Source organism: Priceomyces carsonii, assembly GCF_900007245.1.
Source record: "Priceomyces carsonii strain CBS4050 genome assembly, scaffold: Debaryomyces_carsonii_scaffold_7, whole genome shotgun sequence".
NCBI classification, from domain to species: Eukaryota; Fungi; Ascomycota; class Pichiomycetes; order Serinales; family Debaryomycetaceae; genus Priceomyces; species Priceomyces carsonii.
In genome coordinates this window covers 1,060,264-1,072,471 of record NW_026946680.1, presented here as the reverse complement: position 1 = coordinate 1,072,471, position 12,208 = coordinate 1,060,264, and the positions used below count along the sequence as shown (strand labels likewise).

The window sequence follows — 12,208 nt, the reverse complement described above, 5'->3', positions numbered from 1 at the left end:
CACAGGAACAATTGAAGTTGATATTCCTCCTATATTACCATCTTCATCGGGCCCTCACTATTACAATTCTTCAGTTACATCCTCGATACCTTTCACCTCTGATGGCTATGCATTATCTTCAGAGTCTTCAGTATTTGTCGACGGAACTTCTGGAAATAATATAATATCAAGTCAAACAGGAGCCAATTCCGGAGGCGACGCAACAACAGAACTGAATTCCTTTGGCTCCTCTCTTGCGTCGGCTACATCCTATGTGACTCCTATTTCTTCATCTGAGCTTGGAAGCACCTCATCTTCAATTCCTGACTTCATTGCCCTGAGTACTTTTGACTCTTCATCCTTGGGAACTCAAATTGTTACGTCCTTAAGTTCTCAAATAAGTGACGAAGGTTACCAATCTTTAACCAATGGAGCAACTGAGACAACAGCTGAAACTCCAAGTCAGAGCACTGAATCCTTTATAATTCCATCTTCCACCGTCGACAACTCCAAGACCACACAAAGCGGAACAACGGATGCAACGACTTCTGAGACTCTAAGTCTAAACAATGAGTCCTCTATAATTCCATCTTCGACTATCGACAACTCCAAGACCACACAAAGCGGAACTAGGGATGCAACGACTTCTGAGTCTCCAAATCAGAACAATAAGTCCTCTATAATTCCATCTTCGACAATCGAAAACCCGAAAACGAAAGGAAGTGAAGCTACTTCATCAGTGAATTCCACACCCCCCCAGCAAGCTCAGTCGGTGTATAGCATAGTGAGTCTGACTACCCATGCTTTTCCATCTGGAGCCACAGAGAGTGATATTTCCAAGATACCATCAGTTAGCAGAACTGATATATATAGCCAAGGGACTAATTCGCGTGAAACACCAAGTGCTTCTGTTGGCGGAGCTGACCATAGCGATAATACCCGAAGTGACAGTAGTGGATATGACGCTGCTAGTAATGGCTCTAGCGCCACGTTAAGTATCGAGAGCCAGTCTAATGATATTGGTAGTCAAAATAGCCATACTGTGTCAACTATGGTACAACAAACTATTTCAGAATCCGCAACATCATCTTCCGAAGTTTCATCAGGCTCAACCTTTGCTCAAGCCACTTCCGTTATCACACCATATGAAGGTGCCGGTTCGACCAAGGTACCCTTACTTAAGCGATTTATGATTGGTGTAATTGTTTTCGCATTTATTTGACTTCAAAATTTGTTTCTTCTTCATGTTATTATTATTTATTTTCTTCTTACATTAGTTCAATGGGTTATTTTACTACATTCTTATACTTGCTTATTATAGATAAATTTTGTGACATATCAATTTTCGATCCGACGTTCCTGTAGGATAGTAGTACCAAATGAGAATTTTATTATTAAATGGGACGACTTTTGGCTCTCATAATTCTCCCTGAGGAGCCAATAGCTCCAGATGATTTTCTTGGGACAAAGTTTAAGATTATTTTATTATCTTCTATTTTTATCCAAGATCCAGAGACAATAGAGATCGATTACTTATTTTCAAAAAAAAAAAGGGAAGGAAAAAAACGTTTTGTATTAACTTTACATCATTTAGCTTAAAACAAACAAAGGAAAAGAAAAATAATAACTAGAAGAGTTGTAGTCTGCTGGATTTAAATTCATAGACAGAGCTGACACGAACAAAATTTGAAGCTTAACTAACATCATGACTCACAGAGAGCTGCTAAAACTTAAAAATTTCTGATCCAACTACCTTTCTGCATTTTAAGATTGCTCCATTTTGCAGTTACTCGTATCCTTCATCGGATGTATAGAATTAATTTTCAGAAGGTAAAGTTACGTCTCTTTTGAATAATTCAAATAAAGGTGCTGCATTTAAGTACTTGCTAGTAAGGTAATGAAAAGGAAGAATTTGAAGTCTCACTTGATTTTATTTTATATACAGATGAAATATACTGAAAATGGATCCCAAGCATTATCATTATACTATCCATAAGCCTAAGAGATACTCCCACGGAATTTTTCTCGTAGAACGTTTGAGTTCTACAAAATAGACCTCACTGACACGAAAAATTAAGGTTTAATATGTAATTAATCCGATTTTAGTGAATAATCACATTATTCATAATTTCACAATTACATAGCGAATCTTGAAATCGCAAAACTAAATCGAAGTGTCTTTTTAGTTATATTCGTAAACTTGACGAATGAAAGAAAGTGAAATTTGAAACATAATTGTCGTCCTTATCGTTTATAAGATAAGCTTTCCCCTCAAATATGAAGACAAGTGACCACTATTTCTTAACGTACGAATACGAAAATAAGAAGTGAGAGCAAAGTATTCGTAACCAAAGGAGGGGATTTGGTTTTTGGGACATCCATGTACAACTGCAATTGAAGAATTCAAGAATAATCTTTTTGAACGTATTATGGTGCAGTTCGATAATTTAATTCTCTGTTGAACTTCTTATAAGGACATATTTCACCTTTCTTCTGGTACCTTTCAGATCGTCATAACTTTTTATAGGTGTTTGAAGTACAGGCTACAGATTCTTATGTTTTATTCTTTTGTTTTAAACTAATATGAAAAGTTAACAAGAGAGGATATCAGAAGGTTATGCCAAGGCGACCACTGGACAAAGTATCAATGATGCCATCATTTAATAAGTTTGTACTGTTCAAAGCGGAGGACAACTCATTAAGTGTGATAGCTTTGTCAGTGACAATCTTCTTGATCAAATCCCTAGCGAATGGATACATTGTGTCGTCAAGTATTATCAAATTTACAATTGACATTGCAAGCCCTGACTTTTCTAAAGATTCAACCAAGTTATCGAGGACCTCGTTGTCCCTTTTTTCAATAGAGACTTCTCTCTTTGCAATTTCTTTCATGTCACGCTTCTTGAATATACTCTTGATACGATCCCATAAACTTGTGCTTGAAGAGCTCGAAGATGTTGAAGTCGAAGTCGAAGCTGACAGGGTAGTGGTGCTAGCTGAAGTTGAGGTTACGGAAGTCTTAGTAGCTCCCGTAGTCACTGCAGCATCTGTAGTTCCGGTTATATCAGCAGATGTAATCGTAGCTTCACCCGTAGCAGTACTCTGAGCAGAGGCTGCAGTTGTAGAGTAACCTAATTTGGCAAGAGACGAAGATGCCGCACTAGTGCTTCCTCCCTTAATACCAACAGCAACTAAAATCGGATTCAAAATAGAGAATATTCCACTACTCGACTGGCCAATTTTGAGACTCAGGCCTATTTCGCTGAAAACTGAGCTCAAACCACTGTACAGCTTATAGACTTTAGCCACAGAGGTCATGTCAGTAGTCAATGAAACAATATTTAAAGTTGAGCTAGATGGTGTAGTAGTTGCTCCAGTTCTCAATCCATTTATTATTTCGTATGCCCCAGGAAGGAAATCAGCGTTAGTGAGCGCTGCAACGAGTATGTCTACCGTGAGACCAGACTTATCCACGGATGTAAGCAAATCATCCAAATTGCTTATCTTCAAAAATCCAACAATTCCTGTTACTAACAATGGTTCTGTTATTTTATTCGTTGCCAAAATCTTGACCAATTTTGGTACTAACCCTGTCTTATTTAACGCAGTGAAAAATTCTGTTAAAATAGCATAGTCTCTTTTCTCTATATTAGATGTTCCTACCTGATCAACAGAAGGAAGAAAGTCTTTTTCTTGTAAATAAACTAGCCCATCAAGGGAGTCTCTACCAGCTAACTGTATTTCATTGTTTGAATCAACCGGAACACAGAGACTAACTGAAATTAATGTGAATATCGAAAGAAATAACGTTGTTAACTTCATGTTCGTTATAATTTATTATAGATATACTGTTATCTTTCGAAATAAAGTAACATGATATACAATTTAGAAAAGATATAGTAGTATTTATACACCATTCCCACTTTGAAAATATGGGTAAACCCCATCTTCTTGCTTCTGCGAGCTAATTAACTCGTTTGGGATATACAAACCCTCTTCTTTACAAAAAGTCCCAAAGTATCATTTACGCTAAACATTTACTATTGTTCGTTTGAAAGTGAGTATGCACCTACTCCTTAGTTAACGGCTCTTTATTGAGGTTGATACGGGCTACTGGTGAGCTGCAAATCTCCTCTTTCAGTAAACATTTTCGATTTCAAGATCTAAAATTACCTTTTTAGGAAATAAACGGTGATGCAATTAGATTTCATTTAGGGCTCATAGCAAGAAAAAGAGCAAACATCCAACCTCTTTTGTTCGATTTTATCGCTACTTCACCTACAATTGAAGAGCAGTGAGCTTAAGTGTTTGGCGAACCATATATATGTGACAGTGTGTCAATAAAGTAATTGGAGGTGACTGATATAACTTAATTTAATTGAGTGAAATTTCATTGGCTTCACCCACTCGCTGCAAGTCTTAAAGTTTTGATTAGCGGAGAAAGCAGAGCAGATCTCGAAAATAATTAATTTCTTAGATGCAAAGATCCTGTGAAAAGTATCATGGTCATATGTCAAAACGGAGATCACAAGCGTTTTCACCCAATTTGAGTTTACTGAATCTTCGGTGATGTTAGAATGAAAAAAAGACTGCAAGAATATATTTGCTCTAGCACTTTGGGTAGCCTCTTAGCGATTCAGAGCTATTTGGAGTAAGTTTTCAGTTGCCCCAGCTTGGCCCAGATGTTTTTAATAGAATCGACATAAACCTGAGCTCAGTTATTAAAGATGAGGTGGGTGCGAGTATTTTCTCTATTAGGTGAGGGAAGCATTAACTTACTGATATGAATACAACAAAAGGAAGAAGTCGAAATTGAAAAGTAGACCACGAGGATGAAGCAAAAACAATCTAGCTTTTCATAAAGGTGATGATGATACCAAATAGGTATTGTATTTTGGAAACTTTACTATAAGGCTTCGTATTTCGATTTCAAGTACTAACTTATACCACCGAAAATGAAAATGTATAGAGTTATCTAAAAAATTTTGCTTTACGAATATTTTTTGAACCAATCTGCAATCAACTCTCCAACTTTCAGAGGGTCTTCACGATGCAAAAAGTGGCCTAAGTTTGAAAGGATTTTCACGTCAGCCTTTTTATTGTGGTGCAATTTCTTAATTTCCAATTCATATAATTTCTTGCTCATACACCGGTCTTTCTCTCCGCCAAGCAACAATGTGGGAACTTTTTCAAAATCAACTTCCCATCGTCTACCAGAAAAATTCAATGGAGAAGCAATACATCTATAGTAAGCCGTAGCAGCATCGATAACTCCAGGGCCCAATAGGGTTTTTCTGACTCTTTCAATATCGCTCCTATCGTAATTCCAAGTAGGGGACCAATAGCTCCATAATTGATCCAAATAACTGCTGTTGTCTGTTTGAGAAAGCTTAGGGCGATATAGGCTAGCAAATTGCATGGTAATCATATAAGACGAAAGGAATATTTGTTCTGGGACATACCATAACAACTCCCAGATTCTAATATTGTGAATATATGGGATAGCCAAGCAAACCATTGACGAAATCAAGTCGGGATATAAGCTAGCAGCTTTGAAAGCTGCAATAGCTCCCCAATCATGGCCAACAAGATGAATTGGGATATCACCTGGGTCTATGGAGTCAAGCCAAGCTTTGACGTCATTTGCTAGGTCAGTAGAACTATATTCATCAAACTTACCTTGACTAGATGGTTCATATCCCCTCATTGCTGGACTTAGAAGCAAAGTTTCATTATCTTCCTTGAAAGAATTAGAAATGATCGGAACAACTTCGTTGAATGAAGTGTTGTTATCTGGAAAACCATGAAGTAGTAAAATAATCCTGGTCCATTTCCTTTCGTTTCTAGCGCAAAATATCTTTGCCTCTGAGAGATTACTGATAGCAGTGAATTTCTTCTTTCCGTTGGAAAGTACAACTTCAAAACGAAAAGCCATTTTTACTAAGTTTAACTCATAGAATCATGGTTAGTTTGTAGTTTTTTAAACAGGTTTTTATAATTTGCATGTGAGATCACCACCTTCGATTCTCGGAGAATAGAAAATAATCTTGTGATTAAAGACACGCCATAAATGATTTGATTACAATGAAAGGTATGTGCAACGGATTATAGAAGTCCTTGGGGTGACATAACGGTCAATACAGCGTCTCTCGTAAGTAAGTCTAGTCAGACAACCAAATTACAGAAAAGAGGAAAAAAATAAAATAAAAAAAATCTCTTATAAGCCCGACGCGGGGGTCGAACCCGCAACCTTTTGATTAAAAGTCAAACGCTCTAGCCATTGAGCTAGCCAGGCTTAACGTCAGTTTATTTTTGAGCGTCTAATTGCCCTTAAGGTCATCCTTAAAGTCATCCTTTTCAATGATACTAGAGACAATAACATACCATGGAGCTAATTAAGATGTAGCTTTGAAACTGAAATGATTCCCGTCTCTTTAAGAGAGGAGGAGAGTATAATGATCCTTCGAAGAAACATTTTGAAGACATTCTACTTGATATTCCCTATTCGGTTGTATTTGGATCATCGAATATATCCGACAGGAGAGAGGATATGAAATATTGTAACTTAAGTGAGAGTTGACAACATTTCGGGAGAGTTACTTCTCTGTCTACACTTTTGTTAAGTTAGTGAATGTCAAGGAAATCGACTGATAAATAATAGTCGTGTCAAAAAATTATCATAATTTCTCGATGTCTTCACATATCTTGAATCAACAGTCATATTTTATCCTTAAACAAAAAAAAGGAAGGAAGCCTTGAAAGTACATCTATTGAATTTTGAAAGACAAAAGGATTTAGTGCTAGGTTCGGAGCCAACATCTATTCAAGTTGACAATTTTGACCATATAATGGGATTCTCGCATCAACTCACTTTGAGAGTGCCATTTGAAAATGAGAGACAAAGCCAGATAGCCAAAAATTCGCTCTCGCCTGATCCTATAATTCGAATTAATGAGTTGAAAGTCAGCTATGAATGTGATGAGAACACCTTGGTATGTAAGTTCTCTGGTGTGAGTGATAGGGTCATAAGAGTGGCCATAAGTACCGTTATTGAGAATTTAAAAGCGATCATAGAATGCATTGACGACTTTGATGGTAAGGAGGATATAATATTTGATGATTTATAGTTAGTAAGTAATAATTTAAACCTTGAAAACTAGTTTAATTTTCAATATCTTTGTGTAAATAATTCTTCGTTTAAACCTAAAGCGATAAAAAAGAGGGAAAAAAAAGATTACCTGGTTTACTGTCAAGTAAAGTCATGATTTTTAGACTTACACCCTTGTTAAGGGGCCCAATCTCAAAATATAATCCTCAGAAGCGGCATCTCTTCAAAAAAGTCAAGTCTGGATTGACATTTAAAACAGAAAAAGATGCAAGCTTTCATCATGAATACTCAATCAAGCCGGACACATTTGCTTTTAAAGTTTCGTCCCAAGACTCCGTTTCATCCCTAAATAAAGTGAAACAAGTGCCCAAAAAAGTGACGACACACCCCTTGCAACGACTAGCAGACTCCAAAGGGTTCAGTCCCTTAGATTTTATATATAGAAACTCCACCAATTATCCTTTTGACAAGAAATCGCCCCAGGATGTTTATAATGAATATCCGCTCACAACTGCCCCCAAATTAGCAAGACAAAAGGATAAACCAAAGAAAACAAAGATGTCAGTATCTGACTTCATAGAAGATTCATTATATAATCCCAATTATGGCTACTTTTCAAAGGAAGTTGAAATTTTTCATCCTGATGAGCCTTTCAAGTACAATCAAATTGAGGATGTCGACGAATTTTTGGATGCCTGGCAAAAATCTTACAAAAAGTATGAAGAACCGTTAGAATTGCAGCTCAATGATACTAAAGATATGGTCAAGGTGCTTGCTCCGAAAAATTCAGATGCTAAATATGCTAGACGAGCGAAAAGTCTTCAAAGAGAAGAGCTTATGCTGACAGGAAGTACCTCGTCGAAATCAATGAGACCGCAATTATGGCACACTCCTACTGAGCTCTTCCAACCATACTATGGTGAAGCTTTGGCGAGGTATATCCTAGTAAACTATAAATTGAATGGCAACTTCCCATATCACGATTTGGTAATCTACGAGATGGGTGGTGGAAATGGAACCTTAATGTGTAATATACTAAACTATATTAAGGAAAACGCACCAGATATCTATTTGAGAACTCACTACAATATTATAGAAATTTCGGATCAATTGGCAGCAAAACAGACGCAAAGTTTATATAAATCAAAACTTTTTGAAAGCGGTATAGATCCTGAAAAGGTGACAATAATCAATAAATCTATTTTCAAGTGGAATACCGTTGTCGAAGATCCCTGTGTTTTCATAGCACTTGAGGTGTTTGATAATTTTCCTCATCACTTAATTAGATATGATAACATAACTGGCCAGCCTTATGAAGGAAAAGTCTTGATTAATGATAATGGGGACCTTTTTGAATTTTTCACACCTGAGTTGAGCTATTATTCTAATGCTTATTTGCAGTTGCGAGAAAACAGCAAGCATTCTGTTTTAAATCAGTCCAGTACATTGCAAGGAAAGTATGAAACTTTGAAGAGTGTTATTCCACTATTAAACAAGGACAACATTCACCCATTATTACATTCATCCTCATTTCTAAGCGTAAAAAATAGTATTCTCCCATTCAAAGATGGTCTAACACCTGGAGAGTTTATACCAACAAGCTTGTTACATTTTTTTCAAGTGTTGGCTTACAGGTTTCCAAACCATTCATTAATATGCTCAGACTTTAATTACCTTCCAAATAGTATTAAAGGCTATTTTAATGGTCCAGTTGTGCAGACCATGCTCCAGAACAGAATGATTGATGTCAGCACATACATGTGCTACCAAGGCCACTTTGACATAATGTTTCCTACAGATTTTGACATTGCTAGCGAATTATACGCGAAAGTCACAAAAAAACTAGCTAGAGTCGAATCTCATAAAGAGTTCTTGACCCAGTGGGCGGATTTGGACATAACAACTACCAAAAAAGGGGAAAATCCTATGTTGAATTTCTACAAGAACGTAAGTTTCATGGTCAGTTAATTTTAGTTCATTCATGTAAATACAGAAGTAAAAACCTCCCAATGTAAATAATTAAACTATAGTATAAATGTAAGTGGCGACTGCAAACTATAAACCTTGCTATATCCAGTAACTATACAAAACTTTTCAAATTAGACATATGAAGCCAGCAAAAAAAACCCAATCCCTTGTCTAAACGGCATAAGCATATGTAGCATAAATGAAATCTAATTACAAGATAAACCTCACTAGCCTTGGCGACACCTTTCTCTGGCAATCGATAACTTTAAAAGTTTTAATCACGTGTGTGATTGAAAATAAAGCTTTCGCACCCATTTCTCCCAATTGCACCAAACTCAACAAAACATATTGAAGCAGCTATAAAAATAGGAAAGCCATTATTGGACATTGTGACACTAACTTTTAAAGTCTTCTTTATACAATCCATATTAAACTTTATTAGAGAAGCAATATATGATTCCAGTGGAAAGCAGAATAAAGAACAAGAACGTGAATGTATTGTATTTCTCCATAAAACCTCACTGCCGATAAATTAGATCTCTGTGAAGAAAGGTATACACACAAAAAGCATGATAGCGAGACTGCGATCAGCCTTGTTGCAAATATTCAGTAATATATTACGATTCCTTAATATGAATTAAAGATATGTTATCTTGAAATTATTATTATAGGTTCAACGTTCATTTATCTAGAAAGGTATTTGAGAATCTTTGCAGGGAACTAAGCTTGAACTTCTCTGAAAGATATGTGCTGAATTGGTTTCAAGAGTAAATCACCATGAATTTGGCAACAGGGAGCCTTCAAGGCCTAAGTAAGATAATGATTTACCTAAAGAGAAAAAGGCTCAAGATTTTTTATTACGCAAAGAAAAAGTTTGGGACTTTGGAACACTGAATTATTCAAGCATTCGCTCGGTATTGTTCAAGTTGGGCCAATTTTTTTATGAGTTCAAGGTACAAAATACCGATATAGAACACACTATTAGTTAACAAGCGAAGTCATGGGTTCTTATTCGCTTACTCAAAAATACATTCCGACCGTCTTTCCGTTAAGGGCCAATATACTGAAGTTGTATCAAATGTTGAATTAAATGGATGCAAAAAAAGAAGAAAGCATTGCTTATTTGGAATCATAATCAAATAAATTTGGCCGAAATAATTTAAGTCTAAGTCAAGGAATTGGCAGCTTAAGAATTTCAATTCGATTCCAGAATCATAAAGAAAACAAATCTCAGAAGATAATACTTTATCTAATTGTAAGATGGGCCCTTGAAGTGTTTTCGCCCGTGTACAAACCACCAAATTGAGACTAACAATGCTAATCCAATAGTAATAACACTTGTATAGTTCATCTCATCGGCTGATGTTGGCAAAGCATAAGGAAAGCAATAGATAACGAAAAACACTATTATGTATAGGCAAGAGATTATGTTGATGAAATAGCCATACTTTCCGAGCCAAAATGGTCCAGGAGCTATTCCCCTGCGCTTGTTAAGAACGTGTGGACCAATTGCCAAGAGGAAAGACACCGTAGTCAAAAGAACGAAAGACCCAACAAAAGCATTAAAAGCGGCAAGTGAACCAACGTAAATCGCTCCCATACAAGTAGAGACACATCCACAAGCGAAAGTAGCCCAGAGTGGGCTTTCAAATCTTCTGCTGACAGCTCCAATATGATTAGAAAATGGCGCAGCGTCATCTCTTGCTAGGACGTAGAGAGTTCTCCCTGCTGTGATGTAGCATCCGATTGTAGCACAGAAAAGTGGTGATGCTATGATGATCAATAAGCCCAATGCACCTCCCTTGGTGCCAGTAGCCTGATGATATATGTCACCAAGTGGGAATATTGAATCTGCAATAAAGATTGCTTGAAAATCGTTGATGGAGTAGAACATGGAAATCATGTAGCAAACTGCAGTTATAAATCCAACAACGACTTGCCAAAGTAATACTTTGGGAAGATTTCTACCAGCATTGGGGATTTCTTCAGCCATATGAGTAACACAATCAGGAGCACCTACGGCAAAAGCACCATTCAACATTCCTGCTAAGAAAACAAAACCATTACTAGAATAACCAGTATCATTCTGCCACTCCGCCCACACAAACTCATTGGATGCATATCCAGAAGCATTGTGGCTCGGCATTATAGCACACACCAAAACAGTCACAATCCAACCACCAAGCATTAGAAATCCACCAATTCTGTTGATGATCGGGAGAGCACATGTAGCGAACATCACGATAGAGCAGCATAACCAACAAACAATTAGGTAAACGATGAAGACTTGCCATCTTGTAACTTCAATGTCAGGATGAAACATTTGATAGCTGTAGACAGTAATTTGGCCAAGTATTGCACAGTTCGCTGAGACTGCAAAGGTCCAAGCAAAATAATTAAGCCATCCAGCAAACCATGAACATATTCGACCGTAGCTTTTTCCTGCAGTGGCAGCCGCCCAATGGTAGACGCCACCAGAAGCAGGAATTGAAGATGCAAGCTCCGCAATAGATGCTGCAATCAACCAATAAAAAACAGACACAGCGATGAATTCATATATGATACCAGGTGGGCCACCATTGTACAATGAAGCAATGATGGCACCACCTAACGCGGTCCAAGTATTACCTGTTACAATACCTGTTGCGATAGATGATAAAAGATTGAATCGCTCCTCAAGAACAACTCGGTTAGTACTACCATTTTCAACTTCAACAATTTCATTTTCATAATCAATAAAATGCCCTCTCTTGGATTCAGTTAGCTCGACTTTAGTCATATCTCAACTGAAGAATTTGATATTGTAACCGGTAGCTATCATCAAAAGAGGAAAATCCCAACTGATTTATGATATATCGTTCTTTTATAATGCAAGCTCTGACAGATCATCAGCGAATATTGCGGCCCATTCATATCTTACTTGATTATTGTGCTATCGCAGCCTATCTAAACCCATGCAGTATTAATTGATAATGCACCAACGTTCGGCATAACCCAAAATAGAATTCCCGAAGCTCTGCAGGATTTAATCTATTAACCTCTTTTTCAGAACTCTTTTTCAGAACTTTTGAATTGATCAAGCTCGGAACTGCCACTAGTAGTTGTGGAAGAGAGCGTCCCATAGATCTAGTAATATAGGTGATTTGGCTATAG

General features: G+C 36.9%; 5 protein-coding genes across 5 annotated transcripts; 2 read left to right on the top strand and 3 right to left on the bottom strand.

Annotated features, from left to right (window-relative positions):
• Nucleotides 1-2,586: 2,586 nt before the first annotated feature.
• Nucleotides 2,587-3,801, bottom strand: PRCAT00006365001 (uncharacterized protein; the record flags this gene model as incomplete). Its single annotated transcript, XM_062956513.1, has 1 exon — nt 2,587-3,801. The coding sequence occupies one exon, from the start codon at nt 3,799-3,801 to the stop codon at nt 2,587-2,589; it is 1,215 nt and encodes a 404-aa protein (XP_062813008.1).
• A 1,168-nt stretch (nt 3,802-4,969) lies between these two features.
• On the bottom strand, nt 4,970-5,914 carry PRCAT00006364001 (uncharacterized protein; the record flags this gene model as incomplete). Its single annotated transcript, XM_062956512.1, has 1 exon — nt 4,970-5,914. One exon carries the CDS (start codon nt 5,912-5,914, stop codon nt 4,970-4,972), a length of 945 nt encoding a protein of 314 aa, XP_062813007.1.
• A 913-nt stretch (nt 5,915-6,827) lies between these two features.
• On the top strand, nt 6,828-7,106 carry PRCAT00006363001 (chromatin DNA-binding EKC/KEOPS complex subunit; the record flags this gene model as incomplete). Its single annotated transcript, XM_062956511.1, has 1 exon — nt 6,828-7,106. The coding sequence occupies one exon, from the start codon at nt 6,828-6,830 to the stop codon at nt 7,104-7,106; it is 279 nt and encodes a 92-aa protein (XP_062813006.1).
• A 134-nt stretch (nt 7,107-7,240) lies between these two features.
• PRCAT00006362001 (uncharacterized protein) lies at nt 7,241-9,055 on the top strand (the record flags this gene model as incomplete). The annotated part of the gene is made up of 1 exon (XM_062956509.1): nt 7,241-9,055. The coding sequence occupies one exon, from the start codon at nt 7,241-7,243 to the stop codon at nt 9,053-9,055; it is 1,815 nt and encodes a 604-aa protein (XP_062813005.1).
• A 1,249-nt stretch (nt 9,056-10,304) lies between these two features.
• On the bottom strand, nt 10,305-11,834 carry PRCAT00006361001 (uncharacterized protein; the record flags this gene model as incomplete). The annotated part of the gene is made up of 1 exon (XM_062956508.1): nt 10,305-11,834. One exon carries the CDS (start codon nt 11,832-11,834, stop codon nt 10,305-10,307), a length of 1,530 nt encoding a protein of 509 aa, XP_062813004.1.
• Between the last annotated feature and the right edge of the window lie 374 nt (nt 11,835-12,208).